The 27,550-nt window shown below is 35.1% G+C and overlaps 1 protein-coding gene across 2 annotated transcripts in view; it reads right to left on the bottom strand.

Annotated features, from left to right (window-relative positions):
• LOC140159378 (major facilitator superfamily domain-containing protein 6-like) overlaps positions 1 to 27,550 on the bottom strand; it is a 117,141-nt gene that overhangs the window by 85,179 nt on the left and 4,412 nt on the right. The window contains exons 1-2 of one of the 2 annotated variants that reach the window (XM_072182832.1): positions 22,956 to 23,071; positions 5,551 to 6,684 (exon numbers count right to left, since the gene is read on the bottom strand). In XM_072182832.1, the coding sequence (XP_072038933.1) occupies positions 5,551 to 6,629 (1,079 nt within the window). In that variant the 5' untranslated portion in view covers positions 6,630 to 6,684; positions 22,956 to 23,071. Of the gene's footprint in view, positions 1 to 5,550; positions 6,685 to 22,955; positions 23,072 to 27,550 lie in introns of those variants that run through there. The other variant, XM_072182831.1, reaches the window with a different exon arrangement.

The raw sequence follows: 27,550 nt of genomic DNA, 5'->3' as shown, positions 1-27,550 counted from the left end.
CTGTTTCGTCTTTAAACGCGTGCGTGTGTACGCATGCGATTTTAACGAACGCTCGCAATTTGAAGCGGCACCCAATTACATACACACTGACGTTACTACCTTGCCAAGGCGAAAAAGGATTATGTTATGCCATAAAATGCTGAGCTTGTGTAACACTTTATGAATAAATCCAGATTTTTAAAATAAATGGTATAGTAACTTTATTGTTTGTCATTTCCCTACGAAATTTCACTATTCTGTCGCTCACTTTCATGATATTTACTTGAGTAATCTTATAGCCTTTAGACGAATGTTCCCGTTTAAATGTAGACAAAACTGGGTCATTCCTGGTAATAATCATAGAGATATTATTATGTTCAAATACAAGATGAAACCTTGAAACAATTTCCAGGAATCTAGGCCCAGCCATGCTATCATCAGCTTGCCATGTGTAATGTATCAGGTTTAACTGGTATGGTAACCATTGATTCTACTCACTTTATATGTAAAGACCAAGTGACAACTTTAATACGGAATACATGCCTGTTGGCAGATTCCCTATATAGACGACAATACTAGAGAATGGACTTCCTTTGTAGGTGTATAGTGATTGATGTACTGAACATCAGTAACGGACTTGTTTTGTGGTTTTATTAATTGCTCTTCATGATTGGAAACCGACCCATTAAATGTCAATGTCTTCATGAACATGGTAAATGTTTTTATAAACATTCTGTTTGCACCGTACCAGCAACAAATGAAATAGCTAGCGCCACTTCGTAATATCTGATAGAACATCAATCAGAAGGGCGGAACGCAGGTTCATAATTCCGAAAATACGCACTTGGTTCATTATTCTGAAATATCACATCTGTGTGTGCATATACAAGCTGTATCAAAATGATTGGTACCCATCAGTTTTCACTGATAATGGATGAGCATGAGGCATCAAAATTTAACATTAGATCCAACTAATTTGTTGATATATTGTAAAACAACTCATAAACTATACATTCTGGACATTTCAAGAGTATCCACTGTTGTATTTGGAAGAGGCAGGCTTTTCGATACACATTAAAATTGATGGGTACCAATCATTTTGATACACCCTGTAGTAGTAATGACCTCAGTTACGTGACTGGTAAAAAGAATCCGCAGTGATTGTGCGCAACGCACAGACACACCGCCTAGACGTTGATCCAAATGCCACAGCACACTTTAGCTCACTTTACAGGTTATCGCTGACCACTACGGCCCCATCATTCCAATTAACAACAACTCAGAGACTTTGCTGCTTAGAAGCACACACCCTAGACATTCCACAATTGACCTTTGCAGCCAGGATCAGCCCCCGAGTTGTGTAAGGGTCACAACAAGACGATTAGCAGTAAGTTCCTTGTCCAGGGGAATTTCAAGGTAACTCAAATTTTCCGCGAGAGCGTACTAAACCACCACCAGGGTTCGATCACGCAATTCTCACGCACCATAGTCGAACGCCTTATTGATTGTGCTAACTTGACTGCTCAACTAAGCTCAAATCACACCCTTTTATTGTTACCAACTTATCAAATCAAAAATTCTTTGAGACATATATGGCCAGCTTAACAACCGTTTATATTTTGACTTATTATTGTGAAGTTCATGTTGTCTCTTTGAGGAAGGACATTTTGAAATAGACAAATGATGTTAGCGTCGTAATAACATTTTGTAAATTTTTTGTAAAAAACATAATCGACTTCCCAAGCTGTTGAGGTATGTCCTTGAGCAAGCTACAACATGTGATATTCACAAACTAGAATGCCTCTCACGTACAGGTACTTCCCGCCAATAGTGTTTCTTTTTCTATAAAATACACCCTTCAACATGATATAATTTTCAGCGATAAAATTCCCCATTATTGAATTTAGTTTCCAAAGCAAACGGCCGAGGGCAATGATAAAGTTACCTGTGTTTCACAAGGCACTCTTTAAGGCACTATATCGCTAACAAAACTAACAAGTCTCAAACTTCGGCAGACAAAAGACATTAGAATGGAGGAAAGCTTACATTTCCAAAATATTATCAATCTATTTCGTGCAGTTAGTGTCCTTTTCTTTTAATATTGATCAAATTCACCAAGAATATTTGACATTTGGGCGAAAATCAGGCTGTTTTTAATGATTTTTAAGCAAATTTTAGTATTTTTGAACCATTTTGGTGAAAATGTCTCGAAGTTGCATGGTCAAAAATGTGTATAGGCTATATTCATATACTTTAGACCATAATTCCATAATTTCAGGGTTAAGACCAAGCTTAATTCGCCAGCGAAATGGTTACGTAACTTAACTCCCTGGTAACTGGATCACGCACCTTGGTATTGATGTACATGCCATAGACTTTGTGTTGCGATCATTTCGATCGGGGTGTAGAACTCAAAAGCGTGACCCAGTTAACATGGTGATAATCGGATTAAACATAACAGTTTGCTGGCGAATACGATAACGTAGTAACGATTCGTCTGAAGATGACACTCTCTATACGCTGGCAAAGTTACGTAATTAAACGGATTAATTACCATATCAATAGGTGAAAACAATTTTGAATATATCGCGCTGCTCTACAAGCAGGTTACACTCATCACATATGTATGTCTGCAATCATAGATTGAATACAATACTGGTCTTTTCAAAGATACTTATCTTACAGGTGCAAGTGATATGGTTCAATGCAGAGGTACCTCGTGAACGTATCAGTGCAGCGCGGTATATTGTTTTCACCTATTGATATGGTAGTTAATCCGATTATTACGTAATTTCGCCAGCGTATACAGTTTTCAAAGCTCAATCTTCTGATAAAGGACTTCTCTAGGGATACATTAAAATATATCCCAATACTAATTATGCTAACGATACATTTAGTAAAGAAATTTTGAATACAAATTATAATTATGCACTGTAATACACTAGATTATATTATTTTAGGCAAAGTGCATTTATGTAAATGAAATATTTACGAAATGACATAAAATTTGGTAATGCTTGATTATACTTATTTTAAAAACACAAAGCAAAACTGTGCATGTATTCGATGATGTTACATGATTAATTAACTACCATAGCAATAAGGTGAATACAAATTTAGAATATATCGCACTTCACTAGTACGTTCACGCGGTACCTCTGCATTGAACAATTAATGTCAAAGAACATAACTAAAGACGTGGATCGTAATGTTATAGAATATTCATCTTCTGCCGATATTTATATCCTGCCTATGATTGCAGACTTACACAGGTGATGAGTACAACTTGCTTGTAGTGAAGGGCGATATATTCAAAAATTGTATTCACCTATTGCTATGGTAGTTAATCCTGTTACATCATCACTTCTACGGCGAATTGTTTTGTTTTTATGTGTGGATGTGTGAATATACTTTATAGTTATACATTATACGGACAGTTATATAATGTTCGCTCTACATTTCAACACGTAATAGTATATAAACACGAACACGTGGATTTCTCGTATTACATTTCCCATTTACAAAACGAGATATGATTTCCTCATCATATGGAAATTCTGAAACTTGAAACGAAGTTATAAATAAACGGGTCAAAACGTTCATTCGTTCCATGTTTAACAAAATCAACATACAAGGTTAGGTTGCTATTTCCCCGAGGTAAAATCCGACTCTTGTTTCAGAATATCGATGCTATCGATTTGATGATGACGTCATTAAACATCAGTGTTTTAATTGATTAGCTACACGCGTTGTCACAACTCATCAAGTATTGTCAAGTGCTACCAACACGATTCCAAATAGAGGCGAGGTATCGAAAGTTGACTCATGACGGACTTTGGACGATCTTTTGTCACTCAGACGTGTTATACAAGGTGTATCAAAATGATTGGTACCGGGATATGTGAGATTTTCAAAAATATATCAAAAATATAAAATTGCTAATTAATATAGTTTTTGCACTATAAATTAAAAGGGCATATGTTAACTTATTGATCTAATAATCTGAAGACAATAGGTTGATGCATCTGGAAGCTATTGTCATTTAAACGAAGATCATCGTAATCATAGTTTTACTTACACAACACAAGATGAATAGGTTCACTACTCTAACTATTCATTGCATACATGTAAGTTATAGCCTTTAGAATCGTGTAACTTCTGAACGGAATGAGCTATTTTAATGATCAAAGATTCTTAGAGAAAATAAAACTACTATAATTTCAAATATTTAAACAATTAACCTTAAACTGGTACAAAAAAGTTTTAAAAAATTCTGCAAAAAGGAGAAGTCGTCGGTACCAATCATTTTGATACACCTTGTACATATCAATTTAGTTGACAGTATACTTGAGTCTTATTTAGAGGGTAAACTAAGTAACTTTGTTATAAATTGAAATAAACATCTCAAAAAAAGTAACAAACCCCCCTTAAATAATGACCATTATTCAAAAAGGAGCTATTGTATTGCAAATCTGTAAAATGCGTTGCAAGCAGAATTTATTTCTGCGCATTTTGACACATTTTGAGTGAGGTGAGGTCCAGATTTGAAAGTTGCACTTACATACAAATTTTTACAATACAAAAACTCTCAGATATCATTACACAGATTTCCTTCCATTACATGTACACTGAATGCAAAATCAATGGAATTTACTGCAACTTTCAAATCTTGGGCTACATTGATTTAAATGTATGCTGTGACGTCAATATTTAATCAATTGCTACAAATGAGGTGTCAAAATGTGCCGAAATAAATTCTGATTCCAACGCATTTTACAGATTTGTAATACAATCACCCGTTATTGAATTATGGTAATTATTTAAGGGGGGTGAGTTACTTTTTTTGAGATGTTTATTACACGAATAAAGTTTCGCAATATACTGTTACAGACAGTGAGTGATATTTCAAGTTACTTGGTAAATGGTAAGAACAATTAAAAAATGGCTATTCTGCATTTCGTAGTACAGCTTCCCACGGGCACAAAATTACTATTAGTTACCATTACCTTTTACCCGGATTATCCAGCACGCTGGGTATGACCCATGTCAAAGTGGCTGGTAAACAAGCCGAACATCTAAAGATTTGAATTCTTACAGATTTGAATTCTTACAACCGGACGGAACCGGCGGTCAACCGCTGGTCGAGTTTCGATATCATCCCTTAAAGGTTTTGTATTCTTACAGTGACCCATCCAATGGAGTGAAAGAGTTAATTTGAATCTTCTCAGGGTAAAGTAATTGATAAAAACGATTAGGGATGAAATCAAAACTCGACCGGCGGTTGTCCGCCAGTTCCGCCCGGTATAACAATAGAAACCGGACGAAATGTTACATTACGCGTTCACCTAGTGCTCATTTTGTGAGAGCTGGTCGTAGTGAGTTACGGCTTTCTGGTTCTGAACCCTTGATATCAGGAATAATTCTGGTACCCTGCGCACAAGTATAACCCTAACCTCAACCCTAACCCTAACCCTAAAAATAGGGTAAGCAGGGTAAACCAGAATTGTATTGAAAACACAGGGTGCGCAGGGTAAACTAGAATTGTACCAAATATATATTATAACTACCTACCCAATGGCTGCACCAGCCGGTCCAAAAGCTTTCTGGTAGCCATACTCATACATCTTCCCAGCACTATGAAGAGTGTCCAACACAGCTGCATTAGACAGAGCGTGAACTGGTCCTTGAAAGACAGAACCAAAAATATTCAGCAGCAAAAATATTAAGAAGACTCTATCTAAATCTTTGGTATCATACAGCCAGTTAAAGTTCTCCAGTGAACGTGTAGGAAATGGGAAGGTGAAATGAGCTACGCCTGTGACCTCTGACGATGCGGTATTGTAGTCTTCATCCTCAGGGTACGCATACCCTGCTAACGATTCGGAATTAGTGGTAGTATCTTGTGTCTGAGGACCATTACTGAAGACTTCTAGCAAGTGTGCAAATTTGGTTCTTGTTGGAACACTGGAACTTTCTTCTCTAACTTTACGTTCATTTGGAATGAATGCTTCTGTGATTACAAATGCTGTGCGTGGTGACTCCGCAGACGCAAGCGATATATTGGAGTTAATATTAGTTATATTATCAAGACATGATCGAGGATCAACCTCTGGATCATATTCACGTTGTAATTGTCCTAATGCTTTTGAACAAGACACGCTTACTGGAAGTGGAACCATGCTTAAGCTCCATGTACCTGCTACCCAGCACATCAAACACATAACTATAAAAGACTTGCGAAGATTCATACGGTCCGCTAAACTAGTGATTAAGATCATTAGCGGCATCTGAGTAAACGGAGAGCAGCTTTGTAATATACCTATACGACTGGCAACGATTCCGCATTGCTGATAAAATACGGGCAGAAAAGGCACCAAACAAGACTTGCTTCCTTTGAACAGAAAGAAGAATGCTTTAAACTTCAAGGTGGTCTTTTCCATACAGCAGCTGCATTGTTGCTTCTCGGGTAACGACTGTAGGTCATCATCAATATGAGTGGCTCCATACTGCCGCGGATGGGTAGAGTTCTCAAATGGTTTACCGTTTGGTTGCGGATGGGCGTGTTTATCTTGGACCAGATTCTTTTCCAGGTCTTGGATTGTCTCGGTATATCTATTGAGAAGACGGTCCCGGTCAACCGTCTCAGCCATTTCTGTTAACTCAATGGTGGCAGTTGAGTAGGGCACACAATTCGAGGAAAAAAATCTGCAAAGAAAGAGAAGAAAGATATTAATGATAATGACTAATTGAATTTATAACAACAGAAAATAATAAGGAATATGGAGACACATCTTATACACTATTTAATGGCACCCAGACAATATATTTCAACCCACACACAATAGTGAAATATTCATCTTTTTCATGTCATTGGCAAATTATATAATACTTGCGTATTACGAGTGTGGAGTGTCTGCGAGTGGTGTGAAGGTGGGGTGAGTGTTTTTTCCCTGTAAGATAGTAATACTGAATAAAGTCCTTGGAAGACTAGCAATATGTACGTACGTTGTGAACACCGTAAAAACGCACGGTCCACAGGACGTATGGAACGGCCCACGCAGGACGTATGGAACATCGCAACCTCTCTATCATGTCTATCATCCATTAACAAACCCACCCCTATAGATGAGTTGACCTCAATGTTTATCAACAAAGGCAAGGGACTGGTATATCGATATGCTTGAGCGAACTGCATACAACTTCGTTACTGTTCAATAGCCTGTGATGTGGCGGGATTTTTAAAAGCACGGGCCCTGAACAACATAGGATGCGTACGCATACAGCCAGACAAAAAACAATGCAAATTGTGATGGTGTGTGCGCATACTGCCAGGCAATGACGTAACAAGTCAACTCAATGGCATGGTAACTTGATTCAAGATTTGTATTCCAATGACTATGTGACTTGATTGTCAAATTAATATCAGTAATGTCCTTACGGTATCGTGATAATATTGTATCGTCAGCATAAGAGTCTCAGGTGGAATAAAATTGCTTATTAATAATGAAACGGCGGATATAAATATGCAGGACTCTTTTCTTTCTTTTCTATACCAATTAATAGCATAAATTGACATCTTAATGATGCCAAGGAAAATATTAGACAAATATTTGTTTAGTATTATGTAACCTTCGGAGCCTATTGTTGTTTATCATGCGGGTAAGATTTTGTCACTGGGGATGCTCTTATGCAAACATGACCCAAGAATGGCCAAACGTAACCTTGTAATTCCCATACTGTGCCTCAATTTATATTATTTAATATCACAATTATATACATGATTAATAGGTACTTCGATGAACATTTTACTTTTTTTCTGTATAATGTAATAAATTTACATTCAAACATATTTGTCGTAATGGATTTATCATGTTTATACTTTGATTAAAGGCCAATTCAGTGAGCACAGTGAAAGAATATGAAAATTAAAAATGTGTATAAATTACTTAAAAGTGAAGGATAAATCAATTTTGCTGATTTTGCTGATTTTCTGAATGAGCAAATCACTCAAGATAATAATCGTTTTCAGCATAATATTGTAGAATGTTAATCCAACAGCAATTATACGTGTTAATTTGTATTTAGACAAATAACCCATTTTGGTTTATCGCGCCGATACAATTTATTTTAAGTTTAAATGATCCAAGTCTGCCAGGCTGACATACCATTTACGCAGCATAACACTAACAGATAAATGCTTCTTCCATTATTTTGTTACCAGACACATAATTTACTGAATTCAAACAAATTAAGTTCTCATTGGTCTTGCTTCAAAATATTTTAGCAATTTTAGTATCATTCTTAATCTCATACCCATCTTTCGTCCACCAAGTTTTTACTTCCAACGGCGAAATGTAACTTTGCTTCATTTTTTTCGCGGCCATTTTATCTCTAGTTCATCTGCTTTTCTGTGATATAAAGACAGCTCCAAATGTCAGGATTTCGTAAAAGAGCACAAGATCATCTATTTTCAATGGCATATTGTAACCCCAACGCTCCACTGAATTCCAACTGTATAAACTTTTTTGAACATTGGACATTGAACGTCAAAGGGTCAAGTTCGGGATTTTGAGTTTTAGTATTCACACGAATCTCGTAGAAACTTATCTCCGGTATGTGAACCGGCGGTAGACTTGTAAGAGTCCATATACTCGTATTTGTTGTTAAATGGTTTATGGAATGATGTGGGGCCGTAGTGGTCAGCGACAACCTGTAAAGTGTGCTGAGGCCTGTGGATCAACGTCTAGGCGTTGTGCCTGTGCGTAGCGCACTATAAATCACTGCGCTTTTTTTTTATAGATCAAGTAAATTTGTGAAGTTTAGTATTGGGGTAAGCAAAAGCAAAAAGCAAAAACTGAAAACTGAGATAAATTAATGAAACTCTTTGGTTACGATATATGGATTGTTTATTGTTCTTCACAATGATGCAGTTATTGTTCTTGGTTATTACTGGTACTTGTTCTTTGTTTATTTATTCAATACTTCATGGTGCCTTTAAACAAATCCATCTATTAAACACAGTCTTAAATCAATCCAATGTCAGTACATTGTCAATGCATAGACAGCGAAAAGCAGATACTTCATACCTGACAATACCCTGGGCATAGTGGTACCAGGCAAATGGCATACATAGACTCAATTCAAGTGGAAATAGATGGGAAATATTGGATTTAAAGGAAGAAAGACAAAACTTCACGCTTAATGGTGATCCATTACTGTTAGCCTACAAAAAGTAAAGAATTATAGCTGGTAGATTGTTTCCACGTACTGATTCTTCTGGTAGTTTGATGATGGATTGATCTGGCATAATGAAACACAATCAAGGACTTTTTCTGCCGCTGTTATTGTCCTTGCACCAATTTTACACCCTGTGTCACATTTATTACAGTAATTCATCAGTTAACTCTCTTCACGCGGGTGTCGACTGCAGACGACATGTTTTAAAAAAAAAATCAAAAATTCAAAAATTTCAGAAATGTCAATTTTCACGACCATATTTGGAATCAACATGAAAAATGCATTAAAATGAGTACCAACAAGCCTAGTATTGTTTCAGTAGTTCTTAAGATAGCTCTTGATATTTTGAGGTTTTAAAATTTCAAAACTTGACCTTTTTCCGTTGAAGTGCATGGCTAGCATGCAGAGCATTAATAACAAAATGACGTTCAATCATTGATTTTGGTGACGTCATCAATCAGATCATGAATATCAGTAGGAAGTGACAATATTACTTAAGTTGTCAAATTAAGATTAGATCTGTATGAAATGTCTTGTTTTCCTTACATCATAAATCTGTATCATTTATGCGACAGCTTTTGTTGTAAATAGGTTAAATGATTTCAAATTTGGCATCAATATTCAAGTAGTCTGTATGATATGCCTTGTATGTAATCCTGACGATAGCTGCGAGCAAGCTATTTTTGACTTACTAACTAGATCGTTGCTCCAAAAGAAACAAATAACAACCAAACCTATTGGTTGTATTGCAAATCGCTTATCGACTCAAGTATTATTTCAGTTTTGTATTACAAATACGTACAATTTCGCATCAGGTGAACATTTAAATACTTCCAATAACCTTGATAACACCTTGTTGAAAGTTGAATAAATTGATGGTTTTGCATCTTAGAGGCCACATAGGTTCATTCTTAATACATATTTAATCGTTTATATCCTAAATATGATTGATGTTGTTTTTGGGGAACCTGTCATCATGGTCCACACATTTTCGCGCGCAATTTAAAAACTTTAAAAAATCAACAAATTTTCTTGCTGGTACACAACTGAAAGCTATGGCGTGACATACATTGGTCTATTCCATTTAAAATCCACACTACCCCTGTGGAAGATTGATCTAAAGTCTTCCACATAGGGAGTGTAAGTTTCAAATAAAACAGACCGTTGGGTAACTTCCATTCGAAATACTCACTCCCGTTGTGGAAGATATAGGTAAAGCCATAATACAGGGGGAGTTTGGGTTTCAAAATGGTGTACCCTGACAAATTACATTTGAAAAACATACTCCCCATGTGGAAGATATTTCCAAAATCTTCCACAGGGGTAGTGCTCACCGAACAAAATTGTTGAGGGGCTGAGCCCCCGCAAGCTCCCATTCCTAAGATTATGTAATAAATTGTATCAAGTATAATAATTTTAAAGCACTTTCAGAGTGTTAGTGTTTTTAATTGAAATAAAAAATGAAAGCACTTTGCAAATTCGCAGGGTACAATAGGAAGAGCCCTCGGAACCTAAAAACTGAAAAATTCAGTATATTTTACCCTTAATGAGCAAGGATAATGGTAAGGATAATAAAGTGTATTCTGCTCAAAAAATGCATAATTTGGTTGATCGACATAAGTGAAGCGACTAAGACGTACTTAAGATCGCATTGCAGTAGACATCATCAATCAATTACTTAGTTAAATCAAATTTCTTAACGTTAAAAGCAAAGAACTACCCCACACATGTCTGGTGTATGCAAGAAATGTTTACATCATGAAACAAATAGCTGCTTTATTGCATGTTTTACTCTTTTCTTGGATCATTTAACACGCATGTTCTTTAATGACAAATGACGGCTATGTGGTTTAATTACGAAACCACTACCCCGCTCACAATTAAAGTGCACTTTGAAGAAATAATACGTCATTCTTATTTCTTACAAAATATTATTGGTGGGCTATATAAACCTAAAAGAAGTCCATAATGACAATAACCTACATAAATTGCTTAACTTCAACAATGTCTATTATGATAAATTGTTTTTAAATGTGTCGGGATAATTAAGCTGTGTTAATTTTTCAATTGTGAATTTTGTTTTATTCCCGGCTTTAAAGACTTGGTTTTGGGGCTCTAAACTTAACAGTGAAAAAGGACACATTTAAAACCTTTCCCGTTATAGAAGAAATGGCAGCCATTGCTTCATTGTATATAAGAATATATTTTTATATACCATACTCTCAATAAATAAGATTAGATCTGCATGAGAACTCTTGTAAGGAAGAAACTACTCTTAGAAGAACATAGGTAGCTTTTAAACGCTTGTCAGTCAATCCTAGTATTTGGGATGAGACAAAAATCCGATTAAAAAACGAAAGGGAAATATATTCAAATAGATAGATAAATAAAAGTGATTAAATGAAGCGTTATAGGCAGCTTCTTATCATTAATACCAATTACCAGGTACCTCGTTCTTTCTATTCATATTAGGGTTCATCTATGGATTTGAATTCTGCTTACTGATCAATACCAGCTCCATTGGTTTTGTCTTTTTTAACACACGAAATGCTATAAGTGGAGCTATTTTGGTATAACGATTCAATCAAACCGGCATATCTTACTTGGTAATATATCATTGAAGACGTGTGGATATACTCCTTTGAGGTACTACAGAGAACCACGGAAAGAAGAGAATGAAAAAAGAAGAAATCAAAGTGGTTTTATGTTTATGTCGAAGAACATAGTTTAACATAGTTGTAAAAAGTTTTTATATATGAAAAACTTGTTTCCAAACCATGTTAAGTCCACAACCACATGTTTCTCATTTACTTGTGTGATACAATAACAATTACTTTGACAAGTTTGACATTAGCAACAATGAGTTGTGCCATCAACAAGCCATTATTTACCACAACAATGCTGCGTAACAATATGCAGACTATTGTTCTCATTTGGGAAACAAAGGCCTCACACAGTATTGTTACTGTGCATCCATCCACTGTTTGCTTTGTAATGGTGCATCCAACTGAAATTACTCTACCTGTAGCATCACAACTTAGAAACATGTGTTTATGGACTCAACATGGTTTGGAACCAAGCTCTTCATATACTAAAAGTTAGACGAAACTTTTGAAAAAAAACCCAAAACATTATTACTTTTGTAACAATATTTTGTTAATAATAGTATATTCTAAACCACCCACCCACATGTACGTTGCTTCCGCCAACACTACCAAATCCACCAACACCACTAGGTCCTACCTACTTCGTCTAGTTTCCATTCAGTTTGTATATATCCCAAAGTAATCCCAACATTTACGTATGTGTAGTTGTTTGTATATTACACTGAACGTTATTATGTAAGCCCTTATGAAAATTGATCACACGTTACAAGCTCCATGTTACTGTCTGCTTATGTATTTTTTTAAATTGTAACGCTACTGAACTTTGATGAATGGTTTGTTTTACAAATAAAAACCAATATGTTTAAAATGTTGCATGTGATTGAAAACTCAATAATGTATGGTTGTAGATACTCTTGCAATGTTGTCCTTAAGAATTATTGAGTACGTTGAAATGAAATGTCATGTAATCCTGGAATATGAGGAGATTTAAAGCAGTATAATATTTTGAAAAGAAGAAGGAATAGGGAAATGAAAAAGAAAATGGGAAGTGTCTGGCAAAAATGTAAAGTGTAAAGCATATGGCATGTTTATGATTATTATGTACATATATTGTATATATCGTACGCTTTCTTTTACAATCAGTAAATATTTTGTCCGCAGGGAGATAGCTTATTCAGTATGCTATCGGAGGCTGCAACATTGTTCAATCACAATTACGTACAAAACATTAGATCTTATGGAATACAGGGTGAATCAACTTTATAAATGTCTGAATATATTTAGAAGGAATCAACTGCAGATGATAAGACTATTGTGTCGTGCATTATTATGTTGTGTGAATGTACCTTTTTCAGTTTACATTACAAGATCTTTTAAAAAAGCACACTCTCTTTTCAAATGACCTTGGTACATCTACTTAAGTAAAAAAAATTCATAAAAATTGCACAATAATGACATATTGTGTTGCCATGAAAATAATTACCATAACTTCTGATTGAAATATCCAATTGACCTTTTCGGTAAATCCCATAAGCCTTTGCGAGTACACCTGAGAACTCGTCATTTGACGTCACATCGTCTTTAATGCGCAGGAACGATGTTCGATAAACGATGAGCGCATCGGCGCAGATCAGAGTGACGTCAAATGACGAGTTCTCAGGTGTTTTCGCAAAGGTTTATGGTATTTACCGAAAAGGTCAATTGGTTAGATTCAAAATCTATGGCGGATAAAACAACATTGCATCATTCGTACTATGTAGTGGTTTACCGAATTTTGTTCGAATTGAATGGCAAAACTCTCGCCTACAGGAGGCACTCTTTGTAACACGTCTATCAAAAAGGTTGTTGTTGCAACCCTCTCCCTGAATTTTCTATAGTAAACATATTATATCGTTGTTTTGATATCAAAGCATAGCTATGGGACTTCTCTATCCCTTGCTACCCTGAGAGAACCAACGGTGTCCATGTTACGTCATTATGACGTCATACTGGGACTACGCCCTCAAGTAAAATATGGAAAATCACTTTTGTACACAAAATACGGGCCAAAATGAATTTGTGGCTCAAAATCTTATAAACATGCACTTTAAACACATTTTTGGCTAAATATGAAAGGAAATCACTATTCTATAATTGAAGACCGAATTAAAAAGACTAGTTTGTGTCTGACGTCAAAGCAAATGCGCGGCGTGATTGGTCGTTGACCTGCGCAGTACACCATTTTTGGTCCGGTGACAGAACGTCATACGCAAGTTTGAAGTCAATCGCCTAATATTTTCATAAGAACAACAGATATTGTGTTGAGGTTGCACCTATCCCATCTACACTCTCGGGACGAAGGTTGCTTTTACTCCGGGTAAGGTGGGGTTGGGTTTTCCCCTAAACATTTACCGCCAAGCGACTTAGGCTAAATTGCGGGAACATCCTTTGCACTAATTCTAGCCGTGAAAATATCACAGTCACAAAATTCTAAGACTTGGCACAAGTCTAAGCATTAAAATCTTGTGTACAAGATAAGAATCAGCTCAAAATTGTAACAATTTATGTTATTTTTGATAATTGGTTATGAAAAAGATTAGAAAATGTGTTTTCCAAAAATTAAAATGCATATCTGTAAATCAGTCTTTGAGTGCGGGCTTGATTTTCAAAGCATAAGAAAAAAACCTAAAAATGCATCTTTCTGGCCCTTATTTCCAAAAATTGACCAATGTGAAAATTGCACTTTCATTGCCAGTTAGAATGACCTGATTAGGATTTAACTATGTTTCATTTGTCAAAACAAGATAATATTTTTACCCCCCCAAAATAAATAGTGCTGTAATTTTCTGAAATCGGGAGTAGGGTTGAATTTGCAAAGGCTCCCGGGATTTACCGATAAGGTTTATAATGATGAGACGTCATTTGGCTTTCAGTCACTCAGTCACAAATATCAAATATCATGGAATGTGGTCAAGATGCATGCATCCAGTATGAATTGCATTACCTTTTTACCTCGTTATGTCTTCCATACCTTTAAGTCGTATTGAACATCTTGGACATAAAATGCGCGGGAAATTCTATGATTGGTAATACTCCAGCCCCGGGCACGCCTGATTTTTTCCAAGTACTGTTTTCGACCAACAAAGATTAGAGTTTCCTCCACGATTTAACTTTGCAAATTGATTCAACTCTATATATCCCTCGGGATGTAATATGCCAATACAAAAACACACGAACAAACCATTACATTGCCCGTTGGTAAAAATGAAATGAAATGATTTGTTGAAATCAAACTTTGACGAGACATGTGGAACAAAACTCACGCAATCAAAGGGACAACAGAAGTCAGGGTTTCATTTACCTACCGTCAATGATTATGTGTTTCACGAACGTGACTTTGCATGGACGTGCCATATCACACCTTAAATACCAGGCATCACATTTCATTATAGACATTTATAAGTTAAATTAGTATGACCGACCATCACTAAAGAATACAATGCCTTTGATTTAGCATTTGATATATGATTGTCACAGTTCATTGTCACATTGTCACTGAGACTGGCTCACTACACTATGAACCACAATGGCCTCATCCCAATGGCATAGTTCAATAACCTCAATTAAACACCTGTAGTGCAAAATTTGACCTCAAGTTGCAGAGTATGAGTTTTTGAACCCAAATTTTCAAAGGTCATTCAATGAATGTACAAATGTATAGGGGTTAAAGAACTGTGTCCTGATAGATGAGCATGTTGTGGATCCTAGTGCTAGTTGCAGTCAGTTCAGCGATAAACCGGTTTGATTGCAATGGCCACTATACTTCCAATTAGATATACATATAGAGCTCATAAATTTTACTTTATCACTGAAGTTTTTTCCATTGATAAGATGAGAAAATGATAAATCGTATCTGGATTTACCATTACTTGGTACTTGCAACAGTCAGTAACTAACTCGTTTCATTGCAATGCGTATAGTGTTATATACCGTCTTCGAATTACAGATATGCAGCTACTCGCCGTAGAAGTCATGATGTAACAGGATTATAACTACCACAGCAATAGGTTAAAACAATATATCGCACTGCACTAGTACGTTCACCTCTGTATTGAACCATAGATGTCAAAGAACAGGGATAAAGACCTGGATCGTAATTCTATAGAATATTTATATCATGCTGATTACTCGCAACTGTAAGATTGAAAAGAGAGGTATTGTATTCAATCTATGATTGCAGACATATACAGGTGATATGGGCAACCTGCTTGTAGTGCAGGGCGATATATTAAAAAAATACTTATTGCTAGGCGAACAAGAGCTCACATGTGGTCTATCATTGACCTTTAATTTATTGTTCACTCTTTTTTTCCAATAATAAGATGAGTAGATAAAAATCTTGTCTGGTTTTGGCATTCGACATAATGATTGTCGTTCATTGTAACATTCGCCAAATCCCCTGCCTAACCTGTTGCAATCAGTTCAGCGACAAGCTCGTTCGATTACAAAAGTAATTTCTCCGAATTAGCCATGCACGTACTGTCTAGATATGTTGCTATTGAAAAATGCATGGCTCACTTTATTTGCACTCTACTATACTTTATTGATGCCTTGCCATTAATAGAATAAGTAGATAATAACGGTATCTGGGTTTAGCATTCGACACAATTATGGGTGTCACATTTCATTGTAACATTTGGTAAATTAATTGGCAACTTATTAGAGTCCAGCGACATAATCGTTTGATTACAACGGCTAGTTCATTCGAAAGGATTTATGGATATGCAGCTATTTGAAGACAGAATTGTTTCGAGGGCTTAAAGCCAGAACCATCGGTGTCCAAATTTAAATATTATTTATTTTGGCAACAAATGGACGATTAATTCTGCCGTTTCCTTAATTCTCAACCAATTTCAACAAAGAGTACAGATAATGGCTGCCTACCTTTTTTTTTCAAAAAATTTGAACATATGTGATACGATCAAGCAAAATCAGTCGGAACTCGGCAATAATAAATTTTCAGTTTCTTACAGGATAGTAAAAAACATTTACAAAGCTGGATTTTGCAGAAAACCCCATTGAAATTGAACAACCAGTTCCAAAGATATGAGCAATTAGAGAGTTTCCAAAACAAAAAAGAAACAAAAGGAAATATTTCCTTTATTTGGCTATATCTCAAAATCTATATTTCCGAGTTCCGACTGATTTTGCTTGATCGCACCACATATTTGTCTTTGTTTAGTATATTTAGGGCTGAACATAACTGGTACCTTAATTCTTTTGCGCACTGTATACGATGCTATTGAAAAGTATTATGGATATCATTATACTCTACCACTTAACTTTATCACTAAATTTTGTCATTAACAAAAGGGTAGATGATTATACCTGATATTTGTAAAGGTTTATGTGTCCTAATTATTGTCCCTGAATAGCTAAGTGCCATTACTGTGCATTTGGTCGAAAATGGATTGGAATAGACGAAGTAAGGTTATTAATGAATAATTTATCTTTAATGTATCGACTATCTGAACTTTTGACCCAAGTTTTTAAGGCAAAATGTTAAATGTGTTTGTTTAATTGCAAAAAACCAAACCAGTCTCCCTGCAGTTAAGATTATTAGGAGATAATGGATTTTTGAGAAATGTTTTGAGAAAAGTTTATATAATGTGACAAAAACCGTTTTAGGGTATGGTTTAGTTCCTGTCTTTCTCCACTTATGCCCCCTTGATTATCTCTTTATGGAGTAATCCGAGGACCACTGCTTTAAAAGAATGTATACCGTTCCAATGTGGAACGAAAGTTCACCCTACTTGTACTTCCAGTCAAAATGGATGAAATTAACATGTAGTATTGTCTAAGGCTTGGCCTCCACCTAGTCGTTCAAAGGAAGTTAGGTCTCCCCACGACACTTGACAGTCATTACTATAACGTTCAGCGAAGATCAAGTACATTTAAATATTATTCACGCGAGCTACTTTTTTCATTAACCAATTTATGCAAAGTTCTTTCAATCAAAGATATTCCAAAGCTATTACACTTAAATATGTTTCAATCACTATGGCTTTATGACACATTGACACTGAATGTGGTACGCTTGTAGCACAGCATTGTTCGCATACCAGATAAGGATGGTTTCACTTAAAACTAACTCTTGGATGTGTAAAATTCACTCCGCTCTGCAATCATTACATCATGATTACGCAACATATCTATTTGATATCTCATCAATTGTATCCGAAACATAATAAATTCTGAAATGTAACAAATTGATCAAATTGTTCAAATGTCAGAAATATATATTATTAGGAAATTGTCATAAAATGGATGTGTCAAATTTAATCAAAACAGTTTAACAATGACAATAGACGTCTCGATTAAACTGATAATCTTGATTTCACGTGGTTGTTTTTAATTTTGCAAAAAGAAAATGAATCGGTTTGGTTACAGTTGGCCACCCACTATCTGTATCATTATACATTGAAATCAACAGACAATATCTATGTAACGTATTACTGTATAAGATAAGGCAACTCAAAGAAACCATATGAAACGATGAAAACGATTAGAAGAAGGTCAAAGAGTTAACAGATGCCTTTGGGAAGAATGATTCCAATCGTTATACACAGCACTTCTTGTTTCCCGCCAAATGGCTTTTTATGAAAGGCTTGATTGAACACCATAACACGCATATTTTGATATGGGATTTGTGGTGTGCGTGATGTGTCGCTTGTAATATTTATGTGATATATGATCGCTGTCAATTCTGATGGGTTGGTGTGTTTTTGGAAACACCTCTAAGCATACTCTACGTGCACTCACATCCATATGACAACACAATATTCTTTGAGCTGTTTTTAATATTTTGCGACGAAGAATAATAGGCGCGTTAGACGCAGCATATGTATATTTATCACGTATTGCACTTAAAGGGGCATTTAGTGATATTAGCATCCGTTTTTCATGGCATGGTTCAATATATTATTTAAACAAAAACAAATATTAACCAAAATTTTAGTTGATTAAGCCATTGGATTGCGAGAAATAAAATACAAATTGGACGATGTCTTGTCACACAACAGAATCTACAGGGAATGTCATGTACGCAAACATTATGTAGTCCTAGCAATCTGCTGGTATAAAATTTTTGATGAAGTTGGGAGATGAGGCTGTGGATCACGATATGCCCCTTTAATGCCAAGTCATCATCAGCATTTTAAACATGCCTAATGTATCAGGACGCAGTTCCTGAACCCCAATATGCTTTACATTCATAGCATGACCCATGCCTTAGCCCCAATATGCTTGTACATTCATAGCATGACCTTTGCCTTGACCCCAATATGCTTGTATATATTGTTGCCATTGGAATATAAGACCAATAATTGTTAGTTTAAACAGTGGTATCACCGATTTAAAACGTGACGTGACGAGCCCGGGGTAATGAGTGCGTATCAATGCTTGGATTTGATTGGATAACAATTGATGTATACGTTTATAACAAAGATGTCGATGGAAATTCAGGAATTGGGTGGGGTTGCGAATTGCATAGACACATTCGTGAAAAAAGGACATTCTCGATAAATTAAACATTGATTAATAGGCAAATTATTTTATTTTCTTCCCGATTTTTAACTATTTGACCTGCCTTGAAAATACCGAACAACAACACATTAAAGCCGTTGATGTTAACAAACGTGAAAATGATTAACTTTATATTCAATGACAGTTTGCGATTCCAACTTCACTACATAATATAGTACACGTAAAAGATATTTTATATGAAACCCCCATTCCGTGTAAACAGCTAATAAAATCTGTAGACACTTATTTCTATACTAAAACTAATCATGGTAATGCATCGAATATGCATTGTCTAATATATCTTTTCTGCGTTTTAGACCATCGCTGACGGTAAGTTAACTCTCTTCACGCGGGTGTCGACTGCAGACGACAAGTTTCAAAAAATTTTAAAAATTCAAAAATTTCAGTAATGTAATTTCTCATGACCATATTTGGAATAAGAATGAAAAATGCATTAAAATGAGTACCAACAAATCTAGTTTTTGTCCAGTAGTTCTTAAGATAGCCCTTGATATTTTGAGAAAATATTTCAAAACTTCAACTTTTTTCGTTGAAGCGCATGGCTAGCACCAGAGCATTAAAGTGAATCATATCTATTTAGATTTGCACGGAGCCAGAGGGTAATTTACTTATTATTTTCGCAGTCTGGGATGAAATTGACCTTGACTATTGCGGATAGAGCAGATGTAGTTATCCTGATTCGAATCGATTCTGAGGCACAGTTACACAAATTTCATTTCTTGTAGTATAATTAGGTTATTATGACATTATTACTATTATTATTTTTCTATTTCAATACATACATTTGTGTATGTAGTTTAAAAAGTTATGATCAAGGTCACGTGAAACTGTACACAATGCATCAAGAATAAGGATTAAATGAAAAAATGGTAAGGACTATCATGGTTATTCACGTAATATTCGCCTATTGGTGTTACGCATAACGTAAAATTAGGCATAATGCGGTTACGTTAATAATATTCAATTGGCTGAAAATATCTACAGAGATTAAATATTATTTTTGAAATTCAAAGAATAAAATTACATCAAATATCGAAATACCTGCAATATAGCTTTAAATAGATATGCATTTCAAGTATAAATAGTTCATTAGGAAACGAATTTGGAGAAAATCTTCTGTTAATAAAATACTCTGCTGAGCCACCAGCCTGGGTGGCTCACGCTCCACACTCCAGTAATTTCAGATGATTGAGCTCAGTAATACATCAAAGAATGTCTTCCAATTCATGAAAACAAATAGATAATCGGATTAAAAGCTTAGAGGGAAGGTCTTGCTGCTCAGCGAGTGTTTGTAATTATCAGAAGGTTTTCTCCAAATTCATTCTCTAATGTGTTAGTGGTAACATCCTTAAGGTATCATTTTAAACCTTCCTCCTTTTTTTTAACATCAAGGGGAACTACTGGGAGACATCTTTGTGTCATGAAACAGTTGATTTGTAACCAAGTGTTCGTTGTCAGGAGTGACACTCTAAGAATGATGGGAATATTGTGCGCTCTAAGGGTGTTCTTTAAATGGATTATGGAGAATGTACAATTTGGTTGAAAGACGAAGGCTGAGAAGAAGCAACATGTGCAAAACACTACAGGCGTGTTTGAGCCTTCAACCCATATTTATTTTTCAAGTTTTGGTAATTTTGCTTTAAAAATACAGTTTATTTCTGCAAGTTGATCTTATAGGAAATTAGTTAAGGAAGCCAATGAATACATGTATATTTCCATATGCATTGCAATTATTGAGTTATGACGTATAATAAACTTAAACGAAAGTTTTCGCTATTTCCCCCTCCCAGGAAAGGTCATGCACATGGAGTAAATATAAAACCCATTACAATTAGCCTTGGGATCTCACGTATTGAAACCCATATAAAATACCTTTCCCTGTGCTGTGTGGGCTTTATTGTTCTCAATATTTGAGCACATACAACGCTAACTCAGGCACCTTAATATCTGTTATAGCTTAAATATCTGTTGCTCTATCCTTTATACAAATAACTTGAGAGCCAGCCCAATCAAGAACTTTTATAATTTTCTCGATTGTAGGGCATGTAAGGAAATACAACTGAAGAAATAAAACGATAATCGTTAAAAAAAAACCATGAAAATATGAGTGCTTTTGAACTTTGAAACTTGGCCTTTTATAAACGTACAATTAGGAGTCTGCAAACTGGACACTTGAAAATCTTGCGCTTCAGTACTGTTTACATTTCAATTTTCATTATGTAATTTGTAAGCAAAAAAGATGTACTGTCACTTATAATTTATACCCATTATTGATACTATCGTACTAAACATCTCAAATAAAGGAACTAACGCCCTTTAAATAATGGACATTATTAAAAAACGGGCCATTGTATTACAAATCTGTAAAATGCGTTGGAAGCAGAATTTCTTTTTGCGTATTTTGACACCTCATTAGATACGATTTGATTTGCCCAGAAAATAATGTAGTGAGGTCCAGTTTGAAAGTTGCATTTACAACAATTCAAAAACACTCAGATATCATTTCACAGATTTCCTTCCATTATACTGAATACAAAGCAATAGAATGTACTGCAACTGTCAAATCTTGGGTTACATTGATTTAAATGTATGCTGTGATGTCAATATTTAGTCAATTGCTACAAATGACGTGTCAAATGAGGTGTCAAAATTTGCAGAAATAAATTCTGCTTCTAACGCATTACAGATTTGTAATACAATCGCCCGTTTTTGAATAATGACCATTATTTAAGGGGGGTTAGTTACTCTTTTTGAGATGTTTATGTCGTACTATATAACGACGAAAATAGTCTCACGGGAAATAGTTCTGTGAGGTAAATCTCCAATGCCACATGCTAATTATTTAAATATAAAGGAATAATTCAGTTAAACTGTCATACTTTCGGGTATCCTGACAGCTTTTCTATATACCATCAAAGCTGGAGCAAGCGACCATTTCAAAGCTCAAACAAATCACGAATTGTATTTAAGGAAGAACGCGAGTTTTTGCATCTTGTGTATAGTTCAATTTCGAGTAAAACTAGCGTGTCACTGTCAAGTTATTTTCTATTCAACAATTGTCAGACAAAAATACATATCACAACATGCAATATTTTGCCAGTATAAACAGTTGAATAAATGAAAGTCAGATATTCTCAATTGTAGTGAAGAATTAAGAAACCAGGGAAAAGGTCTATACAAAGGAAACTTACAGTACAATGAACCAAGTTTTACTTGTTAGTGCTACAAGGTCGACCTTGGAATAGATGATTCTGATAATTAGTCAAAGATGTTGAAACATTTACCCAGCGCAGATACTTTCCCGTTGCTTTCATTCCCAAGCTATTAAACCTTTTTACAATTCGCCTGTACCTGTCAACATAAATCGAGTAAAACAATAATCCCTTCTACCCAAACCAAGGTAGTGATACGTCCTTCGTAGTGGGGAAAACACTACCCCGTCCTAGTGATCCGAAAGAGGTGACACTGAAATCAGATTTCCAGTGTAAGCATGGTAATAAGCTCTTAAGAAAAGCGATATACAACAGGCTGCATAGATATATATCTTACCTTAGATCAGCAACAGCGCAGGTAGTTACGTAAAACCATTAAGCGTGACAAGTGTTACATTTGTGTCTGATATAAAATGATCTGCAACCAAGACACGCGTCCTCACTAAAGAGCTCATCTTGAATTCATGATGAGTAACGCATTTCAGTGGTTTTATTTTCGCTGAATCAAATTAACGACGTTTAAATCACTGGAGTTCAGGCTTTATATTGCACAAACCAACAGGTAAATCCAGAATGAATTTCTAGAGACAATACAATTGGTTCTTCTTCGTATTTTGCATCAAAGTATCGTCACATTCACTTTAAAGAGTAGTAACGCCCACCTTGTGTCGATCTACTCATTATTTGTTACTAAACCACTGTGAAGCTTGTATACCAGCCACGCGTGTAACCTCTTCCATCCTTCGATCAAATGAGACGGGAGTTTAGTGCTTTCCTCGCTGCTGCGGTATCTACTCATAATAATCAATGTCTATTCTTGAATACAAAATTTATCCTGGAATAAAGCCGTTCCAATTTTAGCCACATTTTATTCATTATATTACAATTAAAAATGTCTAAAGAGTTACCTTAATATGTGTATCGATTAACAAAAATAAGAAATAAATAATGAATTTCATACTTAATGGACTCTAATCAATACTTATATACAAAGAGTTAATGTGAACTCTAGAATGGAAATTTTTTGAGCTTATTAGTAGAGCGTTTTTCATATTAGTTGTACGTAGGTCAATTGCATAATGTTGCTTCTTGTCCAGTATTTGCTAGACACCGAATTTGCTCATCATTTCTCGGATAATCTGACAAATCTGGACAGGTATATTGCTTTTTGTTTGTTTTCTTGGCGTGTTTGTTGTTCTTTTTTTGATTTCCGGTTTTCTCTCACGGTGATATGACACTATTGGATCGCCTCAGGTAACAACTAGAAGTACATTGAAGTACGCTACTGTTTGGACTGATAAGCTTATACACACACTTCTTGGGATAGAAGCAGTTGAAATTTTGAATACTCCATTGCGACCATGTTTTGACAGAAAAGATATAAGATAAGTATGTTAATGAAAAAGATAAAAATAAAGGGGAGAGAACTTTCGGCAGATACCATTATTCATAATGTTAAGATGATAATATTGTGACATGTTTCGTGAAGGGGTTTTAATCTCTTATGATTTAAAAAAACTCCCTTCTTTGTCCAACGGACTGTGGAGCTCCATGTGGAAGCAATTGTGTAATAAAATTGATGAAAAAATGTAATAAAATTTAAAAAAAAGGAATAAATTTGAATAAAAAATTATTGCGAAATTAAGTAATGACTCAATGTGGTTGATTAGATCACATCGAATACAAATAAATCCTCCTTTGAAATCTTACTTCCTTGGTGTGTACAAAGAGTGATGTTGATGCTAAATTGCATTAATTAATTACGTACACGATACCAATTTAGTGGACTGTTATAAAGGCAAAAAATAATTGTTATTCAAGGTGAATGCATAATGGTGGTGATAAAAGCCAGCTCAGCGTGCATTATACCTTTTATACTTTCATAAACTAGATGACCATTAACAACGACCAATTGGTTGCAAAATATTTGCAAAATCAACTTTAGTTCCACGTAATTATTAATTCGGGTCAGTTCTATAAATTGAAAAGTACATCGATTTATGTTGACAGGTACAGGCAAGATGTAAAAAATTTAATAGCTTGGAAAGGAAAGCAACGGGAAAGTATCTGCGCTTGGTCAATGTTTCAACATCTTTGACTGAGTATCAGAACTATCTATTCCAAGGTCGACTTTGTAGCACTAACAAGAATAAATGTAAAATGTGCTGAGGCTTGTTTTTCAACGTCTAGGCGTTGTGCCTGTGCGTAGCGCACTATAAATCACTGCGCTTTAAAAAAAAAAAAAATGTTACTTGGTTCTTTGGACTGTAAGTTTCCTTTGCAAAGACCTCCTCCTGGTTTCTTACTTCTTCACTCATATTTCATATTCCATTTTGTGTATGCCACCTGTGAAGTCTCTCTATAATACTTTAATACTCTATAAGAGAGAAGTCGGTAATATAATTGAAAATATCTGACTTTCAATTATTCACTTGTTCATACCAGCAAAATATTGCATAATGATACAACTAAAATGGGATATATACTGTAGTTGTTGTGATATGATTAAGTATTCTTGCATGAAAAATTTTGAATGGAAAATAACTTGACACCTAGTTTTGCAACATTTCACGATTAACTTCATGATCTAATGACTCATTGTGGTTGATTAGATCACATGCAATTCAAATCCTCCGTTATAATCGCACTTCCTTGCTGTGTACAAAGAGTGACGTTGTTGGTAAATTGCATTAATAAATTAGGTACACGATACCAATTTAGTTGACTGTTATAAAGGCAGAAAATCCAAGTTATTCAAGGTAAATGCATAACGGTGGTAAAAATGAGAGTTGAGTGTTTTTTGTAGCCAGCTCAGTTTGTTTAGTGCATCATACTTTTATAAATTTGCTGACCATTAACCACAGGCAATTGGTTGCGAAATATTTACAAAATTAACCTTTGTTCCAAGTATCCTTAATGAGTGTTCTATAAATTGAAAAGGACATTGATTTATATTGACGGGACGGGCGAATTGTAATAAGTCGTAGATGTTAACATGGGTTGTGGTGATGGCCGGGAAACAGTCAATCCGGTAAGGTATCTGAAGTCGCTGCGCTGAATAAAAGTTTTAACATCTTTGACTGATTACACAAATTAGAATACATGTAGTGTATTCGAAGGTTACTAGGTTCAATGGACTGTAAGTTAGCTTTTGAAAGCCCTTCTTCGCTGGTTTATTACTTCTCTACTCATTTTCATTATTCCATTTTTGGAGCTCCATGTGAAAGTCATGTGAAAGCTCTTTATAATGTATCAGCATTAAAGAGAAAAATTCGCTATTTTAATTGAGAATATTTGATTTTAAATTATTCACTTGTTTATACAAGCAAAATTTTACTTATGAAACAATTAAATTTTGATGTATAGTTGTTGTGATATGATTAAGTATTTTTGCCTGAAATTTTTTGAATAGAAAATAACTTGACACCTAGTTTTGCAACATTTCACGATTAACTTCATGATCTAATGACTCATTGTGTTTGATTAGATCACATGCAATTCAAATCCTCCGTTGAAATCGCACTTCCTTGGTGTGTACAAAGAGTGACGTTGTTGGTAAATTGTATTAATAAATTAGGTACACGATACCAATTTAGTGGACTGTTATAAGGCTGAAAATCTAAGTTATTCAAGGTGAATGCATAACGGTGGTAAAAATGAGAGTTGAGTGTTTTTTGTAGCCAGCTCAGTTTGTTTAGTGCAATATGCCATTGATTATTAGCTGACCATTAGCCACGACCGATTGGTTCAAAAATCACTGTAAAAGCAACTTAAGTTACGAATATTCTTAATTAATGTTAGTTCTGTAAATTGAAAAGAACATCGATTTATATTGACAAGTACGGGCGAATTGTAATAAGTTTAATAGCTTGGAAAAAAAACCCGGGCCGTCGTAGAATATTCATACATATATAATACTGTCATTGATAATAATTACAAACAGTTGATTACCTATAAGCTAAAAAAATACCGATTGATTTTTTAAATTACTGCATAATTTTCTTACTTCTTTGGTTTCATCAAACCGAGTTATCTAAATCATAATGGACATATAGACTATATACAAAATCCTCTTACTGAGTAACTCTAAAATTACGGTGGGTTTAGAACTTTTTGTTACGTCATAAATGTTGGTCGAATACACCTTGGAGTACTTTCCGGCATTTTCGTAGATAACATACACTGTTAAATCGATCTTGTCAATTTGACTAGATTTCTTGTGAAATAAGACCTAACAAGAATTTCCGAGTCAAGCCTGACTAAAAACCATGTACAGAATCATGTAAACTTTATTCTTTAAGATCTTATTTCTTTGTTATCTTATTTCAGTCAAATCGTAGGATGATCCTAATCCTAATCCTTATCCTAACCCTAATCCTAACCCTACTGTCATAACCCTACTACAACTCTATTGAAAGTCCGGTCTTTGTTGTTGATCGATTGAAAGAGCATAATGGGATATGTGAAAAATATACTAAGGTCCACCTATAGATATGTAATATGTGCCGAGATCCTGGGTATCACTACCGGAAGTCAGTTTGACTGAAATTCCTTCTCTCAAAACAATAGGGATATTGCATAACAATAGATACAACTCGGAGGTTAATCCATCCCCTTTGTTATGTAATTCGTATAATTGTATTGTGGGAAGGAATGTCGGTCAAACTGACTTCCGGTATAGAAAACCAAGATCCACGTATGGTTATTTCACCAAAAGTTTGCCGAAGTACAATTAAAAGTTTGTCGACTTGACACTACCGTCGCTCATATTACTCACTTCAATCTCATCACGGACAGTCAATACGATACTTTTAATCCAGATCAATAAGGATCCATACAGACGAGCAGTAATGTCTTTAATTAAAACGATGACACTGCAAGGTTATCTAGACCAGGACTGATTAGGCTGCATGACTCCTTTTCGCGCCACCA

Source organism: Amphiura filiformis, chromosome 8 (assembly GCF_039555335.1).
Source record: "Amphiura filiformis chromosome 8, Afil_fr2py, whole genome shotgun sequence".
Taxonomy (NCBI): domain Eukaryota; kingdom Metazoa; phylum Echinodermata; class Ophiuroidea; order Amphilepidida; family Amphiuridae; genus Amphiura; species Amphiura filiformis.
The sequence above is the reverse complement of the archived record's forward strand: the minus strand, read 5'-3'. Positions and strand labels throughout refer to the sequence as shown.